The sequence below is a fragment of the Salvelinus sp. IW2-2015 genome, linkage group LG1 (assembly GCF_002910315.2).
Source record: "Salvelinus sp. IW2-2015 linkage group LG1, ASM291031v2, whole genome shotgun sequence".
Taxonomy (NCBI): Eukaryota; Metazoa; Chordata; class Actinopteri; order Salmoniformes; family Salmonidae; genus Salvelinus; species Salvelinus sp. IW2-2015.
Genome location: NC_036838.1, coordinates 5,605,681 through 5,629,837, shown reverse-complemented (window position 1 = coordinate 5,629,837; position 24,157 = coordinate 5,605,681). Strand labels below are relative to the sequence as shown.

The following is a 24,157-nucleotide window of genomic DNA, read 5'->3' as shown; positions in this document are numbered from 1 at the left end:
ATATATAATCTGTCGAACTGTGCTATGCTACCGTTTGCTTTGTTGTGATGTGAGCTATTGTAGTAAGCAATATGACGATTATTGTGTTTTCGCTGTAAAACACTTAAAAAATCTGAAATATTGGCTGTATTCACAAGATCTTAGTCTTTCATTAGCTATCCACCATATATTTTTCTGAAATGGTTTATGATGAGTAATTGGGTAGTTGACGTTGGTGTCTGTAATTACTCTGGCTGCTCCCGTGCTATTTCTGACTGTAGCTATGATGGTAGCTATGATGGTAGCAGTAATGTAAAACTGATTTATAGCTCAAATGTGCACATTTTTTGAACAAAACATAGATTTATTGTGTAACATGTTATAGGACTGTCATCTGAGGTAGTTTTTTCTAGGTTATTTAGGTTAGTTCTAGGTTAGTTAGGTGGCTTTGTGCATGCTAGCTGCATGCTAGCTGCATGCTACCGGTGCTGTGAAAAATGTCTGTCTCTCTTTTTGTATTTGGTGGTGAGCTAACATAAATATATGTGGTGTTTTCGCTGTAAAACATTAAAAAAATCTGAAATATGGCTGTATTCACAAGATCTTTGTCTTTCATTTGCTATCCACCATATATTTTTCTGAAATGTTTTATGATGTGTAATTAGGTAGTTGACGTTGGTGTCTGTATTTACCTGGCTACTCCCGTGCTATTTCTGACTGTAGCAGATGGTAGCAGTAATGTAAAACTTATTATAGCTCAAATATGCATATTTTTGAACAAAACATAGATTTATTGTGTAACATGTTATAGGACTGTCATCTGAGGTAGTTTTTTCTAGGTTATTTAGGTTAGTTCTAGGTTAGTTAGGTTGGCTTTGTGCATGCAAGCTGCATGCTACCGGTGCTGTGAAAAATGTCTGTCCTCTTTTGTATTTGGTGGTGAGCTAACATAAATATACGTGGTGTTTTTGCTGTAATACATTTAAAAAATCGGACATGTTGGCTGGATTCACAAGATGTTTATCTTTCAAATGCTGTATTGGACTTGTTAAGTGTGAAAGTTAAATATTAAAAAAAATAGATTTGAATTTCGCGCCCTGCACTTGAGCTGGATGTTGAGCTGGATGTTGTCATAGTGTACCGCCTCGGGCTTGCAGCCTTAACAGGTTTTAAATAACGCCAATTTAATAATATTTACGTCCTACATTACTCACTCACTATGTATATGCTGTATTTCATACCATCTACTGCATCTTGCCTATGCCGCACGGCCATCGCCTCATCCATATTATTATATGTACATATTTCTTATTCATCCCTTTACATTTGTGTCTATAAGTAGCCGTTGTGAATTTGTTAGATTACTTGTTAGATATTACTGCACTGTCGGAACTAGAAGCACAAGGATTTCTCTACACTTACATTAAAACTTCTTATGGCTGCAAGCCCGACGCCGGTACACTTATGACAACATCCAGCTCAAGTGCAGGGTGCGAAATTCGAAATATATATTTTTTAAATATTTAACTTTGCGGCGCTAAGCTCTCCTTCGTGAACAAGTCAAACAACGCAACACGCCTAACGTCCCGAATAAATTCAATAATCGAATAAAACTATATGAAAAAACATACTTTAGGATGATATTGTAACATGTATCAAATAAAATCTAAGCCGGAGATTGTATTCGCCCATAACGACAGCTTCCAGAAGGCGATTCCAGGTTCATCTTTGCGCTTTCGAAAATTAAAAAAAATGGCGGACCCCTCATTCCAAGATTATGTATTCCACCTCAGAACGAGATAATCAACTAATTTCTGCTCTCACTTCCTCTTGACATCTAGGGAAGGTGTATGACGTGTATGTATACTCCTAAGTGTCATGCCCATTTATAGGCAAGCTCTGAACAGAGACCTCGCGTTCAGAAATCTCACTTCCGGATAGGAAGTGGGCTGCAGAATGAGTTCTGTTTCATTTAGAGAAATAATTCAAACGGTTTTAGAAACTAGAGAGTGTTTTCTATTCAATAGTTATAATAATATGCATATTGTACGAGCAAGAATTGAGTACGAGGCCGTTTGAAATGGACACCTTTTTCCAGGTTACTCAATACTGCCCCTGCAGCCATAAGAAGTTTAACATCTGCTAACCATGTGTATGTGACCAATAACATTTGATTTGATGATTTGATAAGGTATACTTAAAGTGTACTATTACGTTATACTGTAGTATTACAATGAAATCGGGGGTGAAAGGTCGCTGAATGAGCATCTGAATGTGTCAAGCGAAAAACAACTGTGGCTTGTGTAGTAATAGGAAGTATTAATAGTATAGAGAGCAATGTAATGGCGGCTTTTTGTAGGCACTAACAGAGGCTAACTCCGTCCTGGCTCGTTAGCCAAAGCCTGAGGGGAAATTAATGTTTTTTTTGTAGGGTTTTGGGATAAACGCAGAAAAAAAGTTCTGTTGTAAACACAGACTTTGGAAATCTTATACCTTTTGTTCTATAAGATAATCTTCATCAGCTAATGTCACTTTTTGGGAATTTGAAGCATTTATGTAATAAAAACAAGCACATAAAGCTTCATAATTCGTAAATGTCATGTTAACTGACTGATTATCTCGTAGAACAAAACGTATAATATCTCCTTGTGTTAACCCCAGACATAATTTTGCGTTTATCTCAAAACCCCATTAATTTCCCCATTAATTCCCCATTCATGTATACAGATCCTTGTGACATTCTGAAACATGAGGTGATGGCGGCGGATGAATGGCACGACAATGGGCCTCAGGATCTCTTCACGGTATCTCTGTGCATTGAAAATGCCATCGATAAAATGCAATTGTGTTTGTTGTCCATAGCGTATACCTGCCCATACCATGGGCACTCTGTTCACAACGTTGACATCAACAATACTGCTCGCCCACACAACGCCATACACGTGGTCTGCCATCTGCCTGGTACAGTTGAAACCGGGATTCATTTGTGAAGAGCACACTTCTACAGCGTGCCAGTGGCCATCGAAGATGAGCATTTGCCCATTGAAGTTGGTTACAGTGCCGAACTGCAGTCAGCTCAAGACCCTAGTGAGGACGAAGAGCACGCAGATGAGCTTCCCTGAGAATGTTTCTGACACTTTGTGCAGAAATTCTTCTGTTGTGCAAACCCACAGTTTCATCAGCTGCCCGAGTAGCTGGTCTCAGACGATCCTGCAGTGAAGAAGAATCCAGATGTGGAGGTCCTGGGCTGGCGTGATTACACGTGGTCTGCGGTGTTGAGGCCGGTTGGACATACGGCCATATTCTCTAAAATGACGTGGAGACGGCTTATGGTAGAGAAAATTAACAACAGCTCTGGCAACAGCTCTGGTGGACATTCCTGCAGTCAACATGTGTCAGGCGGTGGTTAACTGGTGCAGTGATCAGGCGCAGGAGAGCAGAAATGAGTGTACAAGGTATTTATTCCACGACAGCACCAGTATACAGACAATACTCAAAATACCGGCCACTCGAAATGTGGGAAATACCGGCCACTCGAAAATAACGGCCGTAAATACATAACCCGGCAAACATAACCAGCCGACAAGTTCCGCCATGAACAATCAATAAACACGCACACTAACATGTGGGAAACAGAGGGTTAAATAATGAACATGTAATTGGGGAATAGAAACCAGGTGTGTAGATAACAAAGACAAACAAATGGAAAATGAAAAGTGGATCGGCGACGGCTAAAAGACCGGTAACGTCGACCGCCAAACGCCGCCCGAACAAGGAGAGGGACCGACTTCGACGGAAGTCGTGACAACATGCCAATTGCACGCTTCTTCAAAAGTGCCATTGTGTTGTGTGGCATTGTGTGACAAAACTACACATTTTGACCCCAGCACAAGGTGCACCTGTGTAATGATCATGCTATTTAATCAGCTTCTTGATATGCCACACCTGTCAGGTGGATTGATTATCTTGTCAAAGGAGAAATGCTCACTAACAGGATGTAAACAAATAAGGGTAGGCCTGTGCTTTTTGCCATTTTCTTTAATAGAAGGTAGGCCTATGCCATACCTTCTCATACCCCTCAATTAGAGCATTGTTTAAACTTAACAGCCCTTCACTGACATGGAGGTAGGCTATTTAAAGAGTGCATGGTGGTGGAGGAATTGACTACACATCTATGGATATATCAGTCTAAAGCCTAATTTCGTCTGTCAAACAGGTATTTATTTCTTAATATGGCTGCAGGGCATACTGAGTAGCTTGGATGAAAGGTGCCCAGAGGTGCCCATAGCAAACTGCCTGTCCTCAGTCCCAGTTGCTAATATATGCATATTATTTATTCGTATTGGATAGAAAACACTTTCTAAAACTGTTTGAATGATGTCTGTGAGTATAACAGAACTCCAATGGCAGGCAAAAAACTGAAAAAAATCCAAACAGGAAGTGGGAATTCTGAGGTTGGTCGATTTTCAACCAAGACCCTATTGAATACACAGTGGGATATGGATGAGTTTGCACTTCCTACGGCTTCCACTAGATGTCAACAGTCTGTAGAACCTTGTCTGATGCCTCTACTGTGAAGTGGGGCTGAAGGAGACAGGAATTAGTCAGGTCTATCATGACCTGACCATGCTCTGACTATGCGCGTGTAACAATATAACTTTAGACCGTCCCTCGCCCCGACACGGGCGCGAACCAGGGACCTCTGCACACATCAACAACCCACGAAGCATCCCACAAAAGCCTCGGCCCTTGCAGAGCAAGGGGAACCACTACTTCAAGTATCAGAGAAAGTGACATCACCGACTGAAAGGCTGCTAGCGCACCCTACCACTACCTAGCTAGCCATTCACATCGGTTACATTCACCTCCCTTTTGACCTCCTCCTTTTCTCACAGCAACCAGTGATCTGGGTCAACAGCATCAATGTAACAGTTTTAACTTTACGGCGTCCCTCGCGCCGACCCGGGCACGAACCAGGGACCCTCTGCACACATCAACAACAGGTGCCTTTTGGCATACTCCAAGCGGGCTGTCATGTGCCTGTTACTGAAGAGTGGCCACTCTACCATAAAGGCCTGATTGTTGGAGTGCTGCAGAGATGGTTGTCCTTCTGGAAGGTTCTCTCATCTCCACAGAGGAACTCAGGAGCTCTGTCAGAGTGACCACCGAGTTCCTGATCACCTCCCTGACCAAGACCCTTCTCCCCCGATTGCTCAGTTTGGCCGGGCGGCCAGCTCTATGAAGAGTCTTGGTGGTTCCAAACTTCTTCCATTTAAGAATGATGGAGGCCACTGTGTTCTTGGGGACCTTTAATGCTGCAGATTTTTTTTTTTTAAATGGTACCCTTCCCCAGATCTGTGCCTCGACTCAACCCTGTCTCGGAGCTCTACGGACAATTCCTTCGACCTCATGGCCTGGTTCTTGCTCTGTAAACTGTGGGACCTTATATAGACAGGTGTGTGTATTTCCAAATCATGTCCAATCAATTGAATTTACCACAAGTGGACTCCAGTCAAGTTGTAGAAACATCTCAAGGATGATCAATGGAAACAGAATGCACCTGAGCTCAATTTTGAGTCTCACATCAAAGGGTCTGAATACTAACGTAAATAAGGTATTTATGTTTTTAAACTCAAACTATGAAAAGCTGTTTTCGCTTTGTCATTATGGGGTATTGTGTGTAGGTTGATGAGGAAAATTGTTTATTTAATCCATTTTAGAATAAGGCTGTAACATAACAAAATGTGGAAAAAGTCAAGGGGTCTGTATACTTTCCGAATTCAGTGTACATCATTATGTCCAGCACCATACGTTTGTATGGCACGTTTCTACGTTCTGTAGTCAAAAAGACAAGAAGAAAAGGTCCCGAGAAAAAACGTTCAGTGATTTTACAAAACAACAAGAAGTTTCAAGCTAAGTCTCCGTGCCACAATAGACTTGTGGCCTTTGAAAATCACTGTTCAGATTTTTTAAATCTTCTGGAGTAATTTTATTAGGACCTTTTCTTCTTATCTATAGAGAATGTATAAACGTGTCATTTCCCCATACGTAGACACTAGCATGGTGCTGGGGTAAAAAAGTGGTGAAGTGTCCCTTTAACTTATTTCATATCAAATACATGGAAACAAACATTAGTATCCCGTTTAAATAGATTTGACTTGATAAGTCCTACCTCGCTCGTAATGGAGGATGGGTTCATTTTTTCCTTAGGCTTCCTCATCTCCAAAGATAGAACTGTTTCCATTTCAAAGAGCTTCAGACCAGCTGTACCTGTCTCTGGTTTGAAACAGCAGCCTCCTACAAGGCACGGACGAAGTGGAATTAGTTGCATCACTTGTATTACTTGATGCAATTATGAAGGAAACAAATAGGGCATCTGCTGAGCCCCAAAAACACACCAGATGGCTACAACAAATTTCAATAGACTCTAGTCTAGTCTGATGTGTCCTCTGAATTGATCCAAATGCAATTTAAGCTTTCAAAGAGATGCACACTGGTTGTAAAAGAATGCATCATAATGACAGTCAGACAATTTAGACCAGGAAAGTGATTTAGAAGCTAAGTCATTGTTTAAAAACAAACTAATTCTAAACCCTTTACAATCCCTTTCTAAGGTATACTTCAAGTGTTACTACTATGTTATACTGTAGTATTACAGTGAAATTGGGGGCGAATGGTTGCAGAATGCGGTCTGAATGTGTGAAGGGAAAAACGACTCTGGCATGTGTAGTAATAGGAAGTATTATTGGAATAGGCACTGAGGTAGTTTATTAGCAGAATCGCAAGCTACTGTAGTTCGAGTTGAGGGGCACATTTTCAGGTTAGAATTTGTCCCAAAAATTGTGATGAAATTGCCTACTTGTAAATATTATCACACCCTGCATCTTGACTAGTTTCTGAAAGGCGTTGCATGTGTAATGATTTCTGTCACATTACTGACTGTAATATTGAATAATGACACCAAACACTGACACAAATATTTTATAAATGCCATGTTGAAACATTTGGAATGTTGCCTCTCTTCCATTTGCTTAGGCCTTCTTGTGTAAACTTTTGAGACATGCAAAAAATAATGAGAAAGTATTAGCACCAAAAAATGCAGTCATTCTGACAATCCAGATTTGAACCACAAGGAAACCATCATTATGATGTCCTATGCCCACTGGGATGAGCAGTAATCTCCTTAGACATTAGATATTATACCTGTTGCATTGCTGATTCCATGGAGCATGTGGTTATCCACCTTTCCGACAACGATGGCATCAACAATAATATTTAAGCGTATCAACTTGGTTGTGACGTCATGTGGTTTTGTCTTTGACCTATGAACACAATTCTTAATAAATACAATCCCAAATGGAACACTACCCTTTATGTTATTGCATTGCATGTAAAACAATCGAAAATATCAAAATATCCACAAACAGATTGAAGTCACTGTTTTCCACACTGAAAAAGTCTAAAGATAAATAAATCATTTTTACCCCACATCATTCCCATCTGTGAGACATATGATGCGAAGTCTGCAGTCTGGAAATTGCTTTCCAACTTTTTCCAGTTCAGATATGCCATGATTCAAGGCATCATACAGGACAGTGCGTCCATTTGCCATAAGATTGTGTATGTGTTCCTGTAAGTGCCAAAATTGTTTACATGTAAATCGATTGTTAGTTTTTTTTAAAGATAAATAAGCACACTCCGTATACTCCCAAACATCTAATGGGGATAGCCAACGTTCTTTGTTTTACATGTATTAAGATGTCACGTTAGCTGATATAACATACCAGATTAGATTTTACCTCACTTGAAAAAGGTTAAAGAATGATACCATGAATCCCACGAAATCCCATGTTTGAGGGGAGTATGAGTATATGATCTCAGTACACCAAGGTCTGTATTTTATGGAACTGCTTTGCTATTTTGCATTCAGAAAATAGACATTATGAGAAAAATATATTTACCTTAAAGGTCTCCAGAGTCTCTGTAAATGTGTGGAGAGTCTTAACTGATGAGTCAAACTTCACCAAGCCAATGACATGATGGAAATCGTAAGCCATGCTTCTAGTTGTGAAATTATCAAACAGCTGTTTGATTGCATCCAACCGTGTCATTTTGTCATCTGTATCATAGCATGTCTCGTTCATGGAGGAGCTCGAATCCACTAGCACCTTAAGAATGTTGGATGGAGAAAACAGCAAATGAGGAGCTAACTTAACTGTTATAATGTATAATGTTGTTACACCAACATACGCATCATTCTAAGGTGAAGACCTTGGGCTGCTACTTGGTCTTTGCCAACATCTCATCATTGGAGCCATATCAATGGCTCATGCTTGCAGTGTCAACTGACCTTAGATGCAGAAATATAAATGGATACAGTATATTCAAATATTCAAATATAATCTATCATAAATTACCAATATTGCCTCTTTAGGAGTCCTGGTGGTCATGAAAGTCTGGTCACTTCTGGTGTCTCTCATTCTATAGAGAAATTAAAAACATACAATAAGCAATGAAGGGGTCTGATGGAGATTATAGGTACTTCCATTAACTTAACTCATTATCAATGTGATCCATGTTCATGAACTGCCCACCAGTAATTATGAAGCTTCATATAGTTTCAAACTGAATGTTTGACTTGTTTTCATATTATAAGTACTTACTCATGTGCCAATTCGTCCACATTCAAGGTTTTGCATTTCCCAGCTAAGCAATTAAAAACAACAAAATCCTGAGGAGATCCTTTGGCTTTTTCCATGTAAACACCCAGGTTATCTGTAAAACCACAAACAATTATTTATCCTGCTAACCACACAAAGCACAACAATAGGCCAGCATTTAAAATGGAAAAACACCAGACGCAATTTAGTTCACAGTTCTGAAATAACAGGGCAACAACTGGAAAGTAAGAGGAAACAACAGGGAAATAACAGGGCAACAACTGGGGAGTAAGAGGAAACAACAGGGAAATAACAAGGCAATGACTGGGAAGTAAGAGGAAACAACAGGGAAATAACAAGGCAATGACTGGGAAGTAAGAGGAAACAACAGGGAAATAACAGGGAAACAACTGGGAAGTAAGAGGGAACCACAGGGAAATAACAGGGCAACAACTGGGAAGTAAGAGGAAACNGGTTAGTGATTCATTTTATCTCTATTTCTGCTTTTTGTGACTCCTGTCTTTGGCTGGAAAAATGACTGTGTTTGTCTGATTTTGCGGTGACCTAACATAATCGTTTGCGGTGCTTTCGCTGTAAAGCCTATTTGAAATCGGACACTTTGGTAGGATTAACAACAAGATTACCTTTAAAATGGTATAAGATGTTTGAGGAATTTTAATTATGAGATTTCTGTTGTTTGAATTTGGCGTCCTGCACTTTCACTGGCTGTTGTCATATCATCCCGTTAACGGGATTGCAGCCATAAGAAGTTAATTTTAATGAGAATGTATTTCTTCCTATTTAAGACTGCTGAAAAAAAATGCCTTTGCCTACTTTCAGCACCATGAGCTGTCCATTTCGATTGATTGTGCCGCGGCTGCTGCTTCAAGTTTCAGCACCACAATGTAAGTTAATCGAACCTGGCTTGATATGAGATCAATAACTGATAAATACATCGTGGGCAAGAAACATATTGTTTTTAATAAAATCAATGATTGTATTAGCAAGCTATCAAAGTTTACCTCCGGTCCTTCTTCTCATCTTTTCTCTCTCCTTCTCAAACTGAACAGAACATAGGCTACAGGCTAGTCGGCACGCAAAATAGTGATTTTATTTGGTGCATTTTTGCACTAGGCCTAATCAACAACCAAAAACATCTGAAAAAGTCTTTGACTTTCCTCCTGAACTTCCACTGTAGGCCTACTCAGCACAGCATTGGTTAGGCAGCACACAAAAAAGGTTTTGATCAGCAAGAGCAGAGCAGAGCAGGCCAGGGCTCAGGGTTGGAATATCCATTGCAGTGTGTAATGAAGCCTACTTTTATTTACACCATCCCAGCAGCTATCTTAAAAATATTACTTTGCTCTGTTCTTCTCTGAACATCCACTTCGTAGCCTAAAGCCTATGGATTATTTGATTGAGACCACACTAAATAACCTATAGGCGCACTTGACATTGCGTGCCCAGCGGAGAATCAGAGATGAGGGGCGGCATTGGGCACACATCGATATATAGCCTAATAAGCAACTAATTCTAAAAGACTGAGAAATATAACGATTTCATAAATTACAAATTACATGACCCTCCCCTGGACTAGATAAAAAAATACTAAACCCTCCCCTTGACTGAAATTTAAAATGCATGACCCTCCCCCAATTTCCTGCAGGTACCCATTCTATAAATGTTGATCCATCCCTTATACATCATACCTGTTGCATTGCTGATTCCATGCAGCATGTTGTTGCCCCCCCTTCCAACAATGATGGCATCAACAACAACGTTAGAGCTTATCAATTTGGTTGTGACGTCATGTGGTTTTGTCTTTGACCTATGAATACAATTATTAACACATTGAATGCCAAATGGAACACTATCCTTTATGTTATTGCATTGCATGTTAAACAATACAAATAGAAAATATGAATATCCCATGCACAGATTGTAATCACTGTTTTGCTCACTGAAAAAGTATTATGCTAAATAAACTATTTTTTACCCAAAATCATTCCCATCTGTGAGACATATGATGCGAAGTCTGCAGTCTGGAAATTGCTTTCCAACTTTTTCCAGTTCAGATATGCCATGATTCAAGGCATCATACAGCACAGTTCCTCTATTTGCCTTAAGGTTGTGTATGTGTTCCTGTAAGTGCCAAAATTGTTAAAGAGAGAAAGTCGCACACTCCGTATACTCCCAAATATGTCATGGGGATAACACTTTTTTTTTCTTTTTTACATGTAATATGATGTTTATACGTGAGCATATATTATATGCAAACAACAGTTGAGATCTCAGTATACCAAGGTTTGTATTGTATTGAACTCCCTCGCTATTTTGCATTCAGAAAATAGACAGGAGAAAATATATGTACCTTAAATGTCTCCAGTGTCTCTGTAAATGTGTGGAGAGTTGTAACTGATGAGTCAAACTTCACCAAGCCAATGACATGATGGAAATCGTAAGCCATGCTTCTAGTTGTGAAGCTATCAAACAGCAGTTTGACTGCATCCAACCGTGTCATTTTGTCATCTGAATCATAGCATGTTTTGTTCATGGAGGAGCTCGAATCCACCAGCACCTTAGGAATGTTGGATGGAGAAAACAGCAAAGGAGGAGCTAACTTAACTGTTATAATGTATATTGTTGTTACACCAACATACGCATCATTCTAAGGTGAAGACCTTGGGTTGCTCCTTGGTCTTTGCCAACATCTCATTATTTGAGCCATAGCAGTGGCTCATACCTGATGTGTCAAAACTGACCTTAGATGCAAAAAGATAATGAAATATAATCTATCATAAATTACCAATATTGCCTCTTTAGGAGTCCTGGTGGTCATGAAAGTCTGGTCACTTCTGGTGTCTCTCATTCTATAGAGAAATTAAAAACATACAATAAGCAATGAAGGGGTATGATGGAGATTATAGGTACTTCCATTAAATGAACCCACTATCAATGGGATCCATGTTCAACTGCCCACCAGTAATTGTGAAGCTTCATATCGTTTCAAACAAAATGTTTGTCTAGTTTTCATATTGTAAGTGCTTACTCATGTGCCAATTCGTCCACATTCAAAATGTTGTGTTTCCCAGCTAAGCAATCAAAAACAACGAAATCCCGAGGAGATCCTTTGGCTTTTTCGATGTAAACACCCAGGTTATCTGTAAAACAGCAAACAATTATCTATCCTGCTAACCATGCAAAGGACAACAATGGGCAAGCATTTAAAATGGCAAAACACAAGACACAATGATTCCCATAAAAACGTTTAGCAGCAATTTAGTTTACGGTGCTGAAATAACAGGGCAACAACTGGGAAGTAAGAGGAAACACCAGGGAAATAACAGGGCAACAACTGGGAAGTAAGAGGAAACAACAGGGAAATAACAGGCAACAACTGGAAGTAAGAGGAACAACAGGAAATAACAGGAACAACTGGGAAGTAAGAGGAAACCACAGGAAATAACAGGGCAACAACTGGGAAGTAAGAGGAAACAACAGGGAAATAACAGGGCAACAACGGGAAGTAAGAGGAAACCAACAGGGCAACAACTGGGAAGTAGAGGAAACACAGGAAATAACAGGCAACAACTGGGAAGTAAGAGGAAACAACAGGGAAATAACAGGGCAACAACTGGGAAGTAAGAGGAAACAACAGGGAAATAACAGGGCAACAACTGGGAAGTAAGAGGAAACAAGGGAATAACAGGGAACAACTGGGAAGTAAGAGGAACACACAGGGAAATAAACAGGGCAACAACTGGGAAGTAAGAGGAAACACAGGAAATAACAGGCAACACTGGGAAGTAAGAGGAAACAACAGGGAAATAACAGGAACAACTGGGAAGTAAGAGGAAACAACAGGGAAATAACAGGGCAACAACTGGAAGTAAGAGGAAACACAGGAAATAACAGGGCAACAACTGGAAGTAAGAGGAAACCAAGGGAATAACAGGGCAACAACTGGGAAGTAAGAGGAAACACAGGGAATAACAGGGCAACACTGGAAGTAGAGGAAACAAGGGAAATAACAGGGCAACAACTGGGAAGTAAGAGGAAAAACAGGGGAATAAAGGGCAACAACTGGGAAGTAGAGGAAAAACAATAACAGGCAACAACTGGGAAGTAAGAGGAAACCACAGGGAAATAACAGGGCAACAACTGGAAGTAGAGGGAAACAACAGGGCAACAACTGGGAAGTAAGAGGAAAACAACAGGGAAATAACAGGGCAACAACTGTAACAACGTGGTAATTAAACCATCCCATTACTATTCAGCTGCTAAATACAGATATAGAGTGTGAATGGGAATTTTCCTGGTTGTTTATGTAGAAACTAATAATTTGTTACTTAAGAACTATATATAAATAAATGTTTCCAAGGTGGCTAGCAGTTCAGACGTCTTTTCTGTTCCGTATTGTTCGTGTCCTGTATATTATATATATTTACACCTTTCTTCGCATAGCTTTTATTATTTTATTATCCAAGACTTCAACTACAAAAAGCTTTTTCCTGCAAAAGCTTTCCTGCAACCCGCTTCACCAATTACAAAAAGTATATTACACTCAATCTGAATAATCCATCGTGGAAGTACCAGGGCTAATTCAGAAGAGCCTGAAAGCTAACCAGAAGCACTCCGATAGCTGCCAAAGCTAATTGTAGCTGCCCGAAATTAGCCGGTTTGCTGGCTGCGTTGGTGGTTCCAGCTGGCGCCACGTTTAGTGGTCATCAGTAATATCCTTTAGCTCGAAATCTACCGGCACTTTTGTGCAACGCGACTCGGACCGGAGCATTCCGGGAACTCTTTTTCTCGTCAGTTTCCCGGATTTCCAGCCGCAGGCTCTGGACACTTTGCACCTTGATTTCGCGCAGCTAGCTAGCTGCAAACCGTGTGACTATTGGCTTACGTCGACCCCGGAGCAAACTCAAATCATTCTGGAGCTAGCCAGCTGAGGAGTTCCATCACCAGTCCGGACCCGTTTTTTGTTGCTGCTGCAGATACGGAACCCCACCGGGCCTTCACGACTGACTGCCGCGACTGGACTGCGACGTTATCTGCCCGAGGATTATCCAACTGCACCTCCGTCCCGACGTTACCTGAACGCTCATCTGAGGCCCGCTAATCGTTAGCTGTCCTTATCGGCTGCTATTTGAACAAGTATATTGGACAAACTATTATATATTATTATTTTATTATTTTATTTTTTCCTTGGGTCACTATATCTATTTTGCCAATTCTTGGATTGATCCCCTCTACCACACGGAACCCCACTACACGGAACCCCACTAACCTACCCGACGGAAACGCACGAGGTATCATACAAACAGACCCTCCATCCTATGCTGCTACCGATAGCCATATACCCGGCCAGCTGTCTGGATCGCCACGACCCCAACCAACCTCTACTCACTGGACCCTTATTGATCACTCGATTAGCATGCCTCTCCTTAATGTAAAATATGCCTTGTCCATTGCTGTTCTGGTTAGTGTTTATTTGCTTATTTCACTGTAGAGATTCTAGCCCTGCTCTCCTATACCATATCCAACCTCTCAGTTCCACCACCCACATATTGCGATGGACATCACCTGGTTTCAATGATGTTTCTAGAGACATATCTCTCTCATCATCACTCAATACCTAGGTTTACCTCCACTGGTATCACATCCTACCATACCTTTGTCTGTACATTATTCCTTAAACTATTTTATCGCCCCCAGAAACCTCCTTTTACTCTCTGCTCTAGTAGCTCTAGGCGACCATTCTCATAGCTTTTAGCCGTACCCTTATTCCTTACTCCTCCTCTGGTCCTCTGGTGATGTAGAGGTGAATCCAGGCCCTGCGTACCTGGCTCACTCCTATTCCCCAGGCGCTCTCTTTTGATGACTTCTGTAACCGTAATAGCCTTGGCTTATGCATGTTAACATTAGAAGCCTCCTCCCTAAGTTTGTTTTGTTCACTGCTTTAGCACACTCTGCCAACCCGGATGTTTTAGCCGTGTCTGAATCCTGGCTTAGAAAGACCACCAAAAATTCAGACATTTTCATCCCCAATTACAAGATTTTCAGACAAGATAGAACGGCCAAAAGGGGCGTGTTGCAATCTACTGCAAAGACTGCCTGCAGAGTTCTGTTATACTATCCAGTCTGTTCCCAAACAATTTGAACTTCTACTTTTAAAAATCCACCTCTCTAAAAACAAGTCTCTCACCGTTGCCGCCCTGTCTAGACCACCCTCTGCCCCCAGCTGTGCTCTGGACACTATATGTGAACTGATTGCCCCCCATCTATCTTCAGAGCTCGTGCTGCTAGGCGACCTAAATTTGAACATGCTCAACACCCCAGCCACCCTACAATCTAAGTCTTGATGCCCTCAATCTCACACAAATTATCAATGAACTACCAGGTACCACCCCAATTCCGTAAACACGGGTACCCTCATAGATAGTCATCCTTAACAACTTGCCCTCCAAATACACCTCTGCTGTTTTCAACCAAGATCTCAGCGATCACGTGCCTCATTGCCTCATCCGTAATGGGTCAGCGTCAAACGACTCCACTCATCACTGTCAAACGCTCCCTGAAAACACTCACGAGCAGGCCTTTCTAATCGACCTGGCCAGGGTATCCTGGAAGGATATTGATCTCATCCGTCAGTAGAGGATGCCTGGTCATTTTTTAAAATGCCTTCCTCACCATCTTGAATAAGCATGCCCCATTCAAGAAATTTAGAACCGGGAACAGATATAGCCCTTGGTTCTCTCCTGACCTGACTGCCCTTAACCAACAGAAAAACATCCTATGGCGTTCTGCATTAGCATCGAACAGCCCCCGTGGTTATGCAAACTTTTTCAGGGAAGCCAGAAACCAATATACACAGGCAGTTAGAACAAGCCAAGGCTACTTTTTCAAGCAGAAATTTGCTTCCTGCAACACAAATTCAAAAAAGTTCTGGACACCGTAAAGTCCATGGAGAATAAGAACACCTCCTCCCAGCTTCCAAACCGCTCTGAAGATAGGAAACACTGTCACCACCGACAAATCCACTATAATTAGAATTTCAATAAGCATTTTTCTACGGCTGGCCATGCTTCACCTGGCTACCCCTACCCCGGACAACAGCACTGCCCTCCCCTCTGCTACTCGCCCAAGCCTTCCCCAATTTCTCTTTCTCCCAAATACAGTCAGCTGATGTTCTAAATGAGCTGCAAAATCTGGACCCTTACAAATCAGCCGGGCTAGTAATCTGGACCCTTTCTTTCTAAAACTATCTGCTGAAATTGTTGCCACCCCTATTACTAGCCTCTTCAACCTCTCTTTCGTGTCGTCTGAGATCCCCAAAGATTGGAAAGCAGCTGCGGTTTATCCCCCTCTTCAAAGGGGGACACCCTTGACCCTAACTGCTACAGACCTATATCTATCCTACCCTGCCTTTCTAAGGTCTTCGAAAGCCAAGTCAAACAAACAGATTACCGACCATTCGAATCCACCACACCTTCTCCGCAATGCAATCGGTTTCAACTGGTCATGGGCACCTCAGCCACGCTCAAGGTCATAAACGATATCGTAACCGCCATCGATAGGAAACAATACTGCTGCAGCCGTATTCATTGACCTGGCCAAGGCCTTTGACTCTGTCAATCACCCACATCCTGCATTGGCAGACTCGACAGCCTGGTTCTCTAATGATTGCCTCGCCTGGTTCACCAACTACTTCTCTGATCGAGTTCAGTGTGTCAAATCGGAGGGTCTGTTGTCCGGGCCTCTGGCAGCTCTATGGGGGTGCCACAGGGGTTCAATTCTTGGGACCGACTCTCTTCTCTGTTTACATCAATGATGTCGCTCTTGCTGCTGGTGATTTCTCTGATCCACCTCTACGCGACGACACTATTCTGTAACTTCTTGCCCTTCTTTTGACACTGTGTTAACAACCCTCCAGGCGAGCTCAATGCCATACAACTCTCCTTCCGTGGCCTCAACTGCTCTTAAATACAATAAAACCAAATGCATGCTCTTCAACCGATCGCTGCCTGCTCCTGCCCGCCTGTCCAACATCACTACTTTGGACGCTCTGACTTAGAATATGTGGACACCTACAAATACCTAGGTGTCTGGTTAGACTGTAAACTCTCCTTCCAGACTCACATCAAACATCTCCAATCCAAAGTCAAATCTTGAATTGGCTTCTATTCCGCAACAAAGCATCCTTTACTCATGCTGCCAAACATACCTTGTAAAACTGACCATCCTACCAATCCTCGACTTCGGTGATGTCATTTACAAAATAGCCTCCAAAACCCTACTCAATAAATGATGCAGTCTATCACAGTGCCATCCGTTTTTGTCACCAAAGCCCCATATATACTACCCACCACTGCGACCTGTACACTCTCGTTGGCTGGCCCTCGCTCATACTCGTCGCCAAACCCCACTGTTCCAGGTCATCTACAAGACCCTGCTAGGTAAAGTCCCCCCTTATCTCAGCTCGCTGGTCACCATAGCAGCACCTACCTGTAGCACGCGCTCCAGCAGGTATATCTCTCTAGTCACCCCAAAAACCAATTCTTCCTTGGACGCCTCTCCTTCCAGTTCTCTGCTGCCAATGACTGGAACGAACTACAAAAAATCTCTGAAACTGGGAAACACCTATCTCCCTCACTAGCTTTAAGCACCACTGTCAGAGCAGCTCATAGAATTACTGCACCTGTACATAACCCATCTACAATTTAGCCCCAAACAACTACCTCTTTACCTACTGTATTTATTTAATTAATTTATTTTGCTCCTTTGCACCCCATTATTTCTGTCTCTACTTTGCACTTTCTTCCACTGCCAAACCAACCATTCCATTGTTTTTTTAGTTTTTATTTTACTTGCTGTGTTGTACTCACTTCGCCTCCATGGCCTTTTATATTTTTATTTTTTATACATATATGTTGCCTTCACCTCCCTTATCTTCACCTCACTTGCTCACATTGTATATAGACTTATTTTTTTTTTTCACTGTATTATTGACTATATGTTTGTTTTTACTCCATGTGTAACTATGTGTTGTTGTATGTGTCGAACTGCTTTGCTTTATCTTGGCCAGGTCGCAATGTAAATGAGAACGTGTTCTCAATTTGCCTACCTGTTAAATAAAGGTTAAATAAAATAAAAAAATAAAAAAATAGAGGTTAATAAGTACAAGTTATGTAATAAATATGTATGGCCATTTCACCTCTTCTCAGCAGCACCGTACTTATTAAGAATGCACTTGGAACTTACGTAGAAAGAATGGTTATTTAACAGAATCATTTGAGAAAAACTATACTATTTAGAAACTATACTAACTAATATCATACAATGTATAATGTGGGCCAATCTCAAAATGTACCTTTTGGGTCTTTGCTTGTTGTGCATAATTATCCAGTCCTCACCATGTTGTTATTGGACTATACTTAAGTAATTACTATGTAAATTCCGAGCCTGTTCCCTGGGCGCCGATGACGTGGTGGTCGATTAAGGCAACCCCCCGCACCTCTTTGAGGGGTTGGTTAAATGCGGAAGACACATTTCAATTGAATGAATTCAGTTATGCAACTGCTAGATATTCCCTTTCCCTTCACTTGTTCAGCACTGTAAACTAAAATGCTACCAAAAGTTCATATTTCCCATAAAATAAATAAAATACACGCTTCAATAACAAGCATGTGATAAACTGACAGTGCTATCTGTAAATGCAGTGTATCATATGTTGCTGTCTGATGAACCAAAGACATCAGTAGTTCTGCTGCGAAGTGAATGAATCGTGCACATATTCATCTGCATAGGCCGAAGCAACAATGAGCGAACACCATGCTACAGGACTTTCCATGACCRTAATAATCTCAAACAGGAATGATACATCGTACCAAGACTTGAACTAGTAGGCAYAAGGCCCGGTAGCCTACCTTCTTTCAAAAGAACGAGACGTGGCCCGTCCASTCCTACATCCTTCAACTGCAGTGGTGGAGTGACTGTCAGGTGAGGGTAAGCATTCAATTCTTCAGTCATCTTGGCAAATGTCTCATCTAGTTTGATCTGAAAGCTTTAATTTGATTAAACAATAAAACATGAATTACCAGTTACACGATCAATGCAGATAAAGTATTGAACGATRCAATGAAAGAATCATACTTTTGACCAGTCACAAGTCCATATGAAACCCAAAGAGGGAATGTTTTGATGGATGGAGGCAGACTGAGTAAAATCTTTTCAACATCGGTAGCTCTCCACATTRAAGTTTCTGTCAGGATCTCAGCAGAGCAGTTTGGGATTCTTTCTCCATCTTAGCAGTGGTAAAACACGTCATGCAATTACGACATCTGATCACGAAACTACTGTACATGTCAAAGTTGAATTCACATGATCAAAAGTGATACTTTTTTTCTGTTTACAAAACAACAAGACATTGTTAGCTGCTCTTCCAGTGCAGACACTAACACATCTCAGCAACCATTAACATAGGCGCATGACTATTCGTTCTGGGTTTGACTAAGAAATGAAATACACGCACTATAGAGAGCCCTGTAATTCTTAACTCTGAGGGAACATGCCAAAGTTTTAGCAAACCCGGTCCTATGTTTAACATTATGGCTACAGTGARCCAGTCAAGTCACAGCTATTGATACAAAACCAATGTATAAACTCTAGAGCCAATTGATCCTGCGTTATGGAATTTGGTACATGATATGATGGCATTTTTACATACACTTTTGATGTACTGTAGAATTGAGTTGTGCAGAGCAGTTTCCTGTTAGTAGGGTACTATTGTAGCCTGAGTACCAGTCTGTTTATCTATCCATTCACTCCTTGCCACTTCTTGTTATGCAAAACATTTTTGGCATGACACAGAGTGCTGGTTGTGGCATGTAAGCACAAAACAGGCTCTGGATTTCAGGCCAGTACTATTGGCCATTGTACCACATGTAGGTGTTACTGAAAATATATTGTGCCCACAGTGCTGTGCATATTACAAATACCCACAACTGTTGATGTTTTACCTTTAATTTTCTGTAGGACATASTCTCTTTCAAAGACATCTGGTAATCCAGGTACTTGAACTGGGTCGCAGAAGCGCACTCCTGGTTGAGAGGTCAAACATATCGGTGCAAAGACCTCATGTTGTGAACTCTCTTTCTAGGGTAGACAGAGAGATAGAAAACATATACATATTATGGTCATTTGTTTATGTTACATGCCAAACAAATAAAGGTGCAGTATCTCAGTTCCCCATTAAAAACATTTTATAACGTGCAACACAATATGATCCATAATGTGTTATCAATGGTATCTAAAAACAACAAAACAACGGGCCTCTGCTGGTGACACATACCTCTGCTTTAGATATCAGGTAGGCCCAGCAAACTGGTGCATTCTCAAACACGTCAGGGTYTTCAATGATCTTGTCACCTCTTTTTTTATCGAGGCTTGGCAACAGCTCTCTGAAGAGAGTGTACAATCCCTCAACAATGGCAATCTAAAACAAATAAATGTTATGAATCTATTTGTGGACTTACATGATATTATATGTGTACTGTACAGTAAGTTTGTGTTCAAAATATGCATCACCTTCTGGGTCCTACTWCCACTTTCATTTCTACCCAGCAGCTGATACAAACTTTGTGCCAGGGGATTACATCCACTGAGCTTTCGAATGTACGCATTCACTTTCTTGAATCCCTCTCCAGAATGTTTCACTTTCTGTAAGGATATTAGGGAAGATCATTTAATGCATGATGGGTGGCTCGATGGGGCAAGGTACTGTACATTGAACATCCCAAGAGCACAAGCAAAGGAACACTGTAGCACTCTTTGTCTGAACATGGTAATACGACACATCAGAAGTTTTAATAAATGGTTACCACGTCATGGTCAACATGACTGTAACAAGACAATGTAAATATCTGAATATCTCACAACGGTATAKAGTGAAGAAAAGAAAGCACTGAGTCCTTTCCGGGTTTGTTGCACTGAGGGTACGACATCACTCAAGAAGAATTCCATGTTGGTCTGATTCTCATCGGGGAAGGAGGACAAAGAAAAGGGCACAGTAGTCTCCTCRTTGATTCCACAATCTTGCAAAGTTTCACCGTGTTCACCTCTGCAAAAAGGTCAATTAGAAAGAAGTTGTATTGAAGCTATATAAGGTCAAATGATAAGATGCGCTGGGGTTTATTAATTGACATAATTCTGTCTGTTATTAAATGTATTAATAAATGATTMAATCACAATTATATATGCACATGAYATTACTTATAAAGGAGGACATGGGCTGGGATTCCGCTTTCATTCGAGAGCTTTTGTCTCAAGACTCTAATTGTGTCACTTGTCAAGTCCACCTTGACCTCATAGTCTCCCTGTTGATGAAAAGCACAGTATATTCAATAATTGACAGACATTATTTACAGAGACAGCTTAGTTGCTACCAGAGGGCTATACCACGTAGCGAGATAGAGGAGTTAGYGAGCTAACTTTGGTAAWCTCTTAAACTCTGGACAACCATTGACACAAAGCAGGCTCACCTTTTAGCTAGGTACATTTCTATGGCAACAAATCTTTCAGMTCTTACTTGCTCCGTGGCAGGCTAACTCCACTTWATCCTTTATAAAGTGTGAGACTTGAGTTGAGGACCAATCAAATGAGATTCCCTCCCTTTCRCAAAGATTGCGTCACGTAATTCCCTTCATACAGATAATATTCGATGAAGACKACTGATTAAATATTGGATTAATCAAATCTTATGTTGTGTTAAAAACAGTAAGTAAAACTCTGGTATGACTGTATTAATACAATTATTTATCGGCGTAGAAAACAGCCTGCTCGTTCATGGATAAGCATACCAAAGACGGCATTAACAATACCCAWAGTAAAAGCAAGACAGCACTTCAAATAGCCTACTTACCACTATAACCTGAATTTGCAGGATAACCTTTCTTTCATTTTGATTTYGACCAACAACAACAAAAAGGTGGCACTGGCTCGACCATGAATTGCTGTTTGCGTATTGTCTCAATTAAGTTATCGGCGTTCACCTAGCTGGGCTATCCACATCAATCAATCAATCAAATGTATTTATAAARCCCTTTTTACATCAGCAGATGTCACAAAGCGCTGTACAGAAACCCAGCTTAAACCCCCAAACAGTAAGCAATGCACATGCAGCATGCACCTGCAGTTACAAGCCTGGCTTGAGTTAGAGGCAGGTGTTAGATCAATATCCACCTTTTGTGTTATCCATGAAGCATAAATTGGAATGTTAACTGAAGCTAGCTAATTGGAATGCTAACTGAAGCTAGCTAGCTTTAGAAAATCCTCAATAGATCTAGCCAGCGTCGTAGTATACCCCTCTGGTATTACACCCTTTCATAATACATACAGGTTTGGAAAAGTAAGGGGTTAGAATCACAGTTTTAAATACAGCTAAACAGCTATAAATATATACATAAATTGAGTCCTGMCACTTTGAGCTTAGTATTTTTCAATAATGTGATGAATTCACCTTGAGCATAACGTGACATCGAACATTCTCCTCTCCTGAGATGTCAGTCATCTCTTGTTGTGGCATGTGGGGGGCTTGTTTTAAGTTCTCCTTGGGTGTAAATATGGCATAAAGCTCACTTCCATTTTCAATGTGCCTGTCTTTCAAAGACCCTAAAATGGTTGTAATATAAGATGCTTGTCAACACAAGGGATCTTCCATGCCATTTCACCTCAAATTATATTACATGTATATACAGTACCAGTCAAAAGTTTGGACACACCTACTCATTCAAGTTTTTTAAAAACATTTTCTATTATCTATTTTCTATTTTCATAGACATAAAAACTATGAAATAACACACATGAAATCTTGTAGTAAYCAAAAAAGTGTTAAACAAATCAATAAGCATTCCATGTGAAGCTGGTTGAGAGAATGCCAAGAGTGTGCAAAGCTGTCATCAAGGCAAAGGGTGGCTACTTTGAAGAATCTGAAATATAAAATATATTAGGATTTGTTTAACACTTTTTTGGTTACTACATGATTTTCTCATTTCGATCCCAAACCCACCACTAGCGTGGGTGGCGGAAGAGCTCTATTTTCATAATTCAAGTACTGAGCTATATTGTATGCAAAAAAAAGGAAATTATATTATGTTATACTAATACAATTCCACTGGTCCTGGGGCCCTTGTTAAGGTCAACGGCATCATGAACTTTAGCCAGCCGCACTACTCAACAGTAACTGGCACTACTATAAGACCTAGTTGTAACACACTCACTACTACTAGTAGTACTAAGGTCCCGTGTGGCTCAGTTGGTAGAGCATGGCACTTGCAACGGCAGGGTTGTGRGTTTGATTCCCACGAGGGAYCAGTATGAAAATGTATGCACTCTGGATAAGAGCATCTGCTAAATTATGTAAATGTACTACTTCTGRGCTATAGTCAATAAAGGCTACTATCCCATTGAAGATGGAATTAGCTGTTAGCTAAATCTGCTACAACACAATTTCACATGTCTACTGAGACTCGTGTTTTTATTGTCCCTGTTCAAATAAACGTAATTAACATTTATAATACAGTCACTATTATACTAGCCTCAAACTTTAAACACTAGCCTCTAACAATTTAAACTTCTAAACTCATCCAACTAACATAGAATACTTCTGGACAGCTTATAACAAAATACCCTTTTTAGGCGTTAATGTGAATGTGTTTTCATAATGGGGTGTTTATAAAAGCATACTGTATCTGGCATACGTACATGTGTTRAAGAAAGGATCATCAGTTAAAGGCATCCCCTCAATGGTGTAGAGGCACACGGCTTTGGAATTCCCAATGGCCTCTTGGTGACAAATCCTGAGCATCAGATCTTCAACTGTGTTTTGGGCAGGATCCATGTCTATATTCAAAATATAGACAAACATGAGGCATGCCATGATATGAGTTTGAGAATCCCTTTGAATAAAATGCTCTCCTCGTTCCTATGTGACCTACTACTATGTCTCACCTCTGATGTCTCTTGGCTCAGGACAGTGGGGATATGTGTACCGCAGATGGAAAGACTCCATCGATTTCTGTACAGGCATTGCTTGCTGTGGCGCTCTGAGTCGTTGGATGAAATCTTTCATTTTTTCAAAGCGATTCTTTTCCACATGACTGAAATCTGTCAGGAAAAAAATGAACCACAGACCCTTTTTGACCAGCCATGCAGCTTGCTAATAATCCCATTGTACGCTGATGTGTACCCCACAATGGCAAATAACTTCAACCAAACAAGTGAAAAATGAACGGGGCCCAATACTGCAAGAACAATGTTTTTGATGTTATGACTAAATTAAACATTGTCACAATGTCACATCTAGATCTTATTACTCGAATTGAGGCCTGATAGCCATAAAAACTAGGACTTAATTTTTTTAAGTGAAATACCCATTGACCCCTTATTCATCTAAGTACTTTGTGATGCACCCTTTACTGCCAGTCTTTAGTATATTATATATTAATATGTTATTCATA

The 24,157-nt window shown here is 40.7% G+C and overlaps 1 protein-coding gene across 1 annotated transcript in view; it reads right to left on the bottom strand.

The window, feature by feature from the left end:
• The window catches only part of LOC111952895 (uncharacterized), a 54,605-nt gene that overhangs the window by 17,806 nt on the left and 12,642 nt on the right, over nt 1–24,157 (bottom strand). Inside the window, exons 3-18 of the mRNA XM_070448398.1 lie at nt 23,649–23,804; nt 23,403–23,540; nt 22,159–22,310; nt 20,913–21,016; nt 20,577–20,760; nt 20,229–20,360; nt 19,993–20,136; nt 19,661–19,796; nt 18,795–18,945; nt 18,569–18,705; nt 8,643–8,754; nt 8,397–8,460; nt 7,941–8,147; nt 7,464–7,609; nt 7,183–7,301; nt 6,152–6,276 (exon numbers count right to left, since the gene is read on the bottom strand). Of these exons, the coding sequence (XP_070304499.1) occupies nt 6,152–6,276; nt 7,183–7,301; nt 7,464–7,609; nt 7,941–8,147; nt 8,397–8,460; nt 8,643–8,754; nt 18,569–18,705; nt 18,795–18,945; nt 19,661–19,796; nt 19,993–20,136; nt 20,229–20,360; nt 20,577–20,760; nt 20,913–21,016; nt 22,159–22,310; nt 23,403–23,540; nt 23,649–23,804 (2,207 nt within the window). The remainder of the gene's footprint in view (nt 1–6,151; nt 6,277–7,182; nt 7,302–7,463; nt 7,610–7,940; nt 8,148–8,396; nt 8,461–8,642; nt 8,755–18,568; nt 18,706–18,794; nt 18,946–19,660; nt 19,797–19,992; nt 20,137–20,228; nt 20,361–20,576; nt 20,761–20,912; nt 21,017–22,158; nt 22,311–23,402; nt 23,541–23,648; nt 23,805–24,157) is intronic.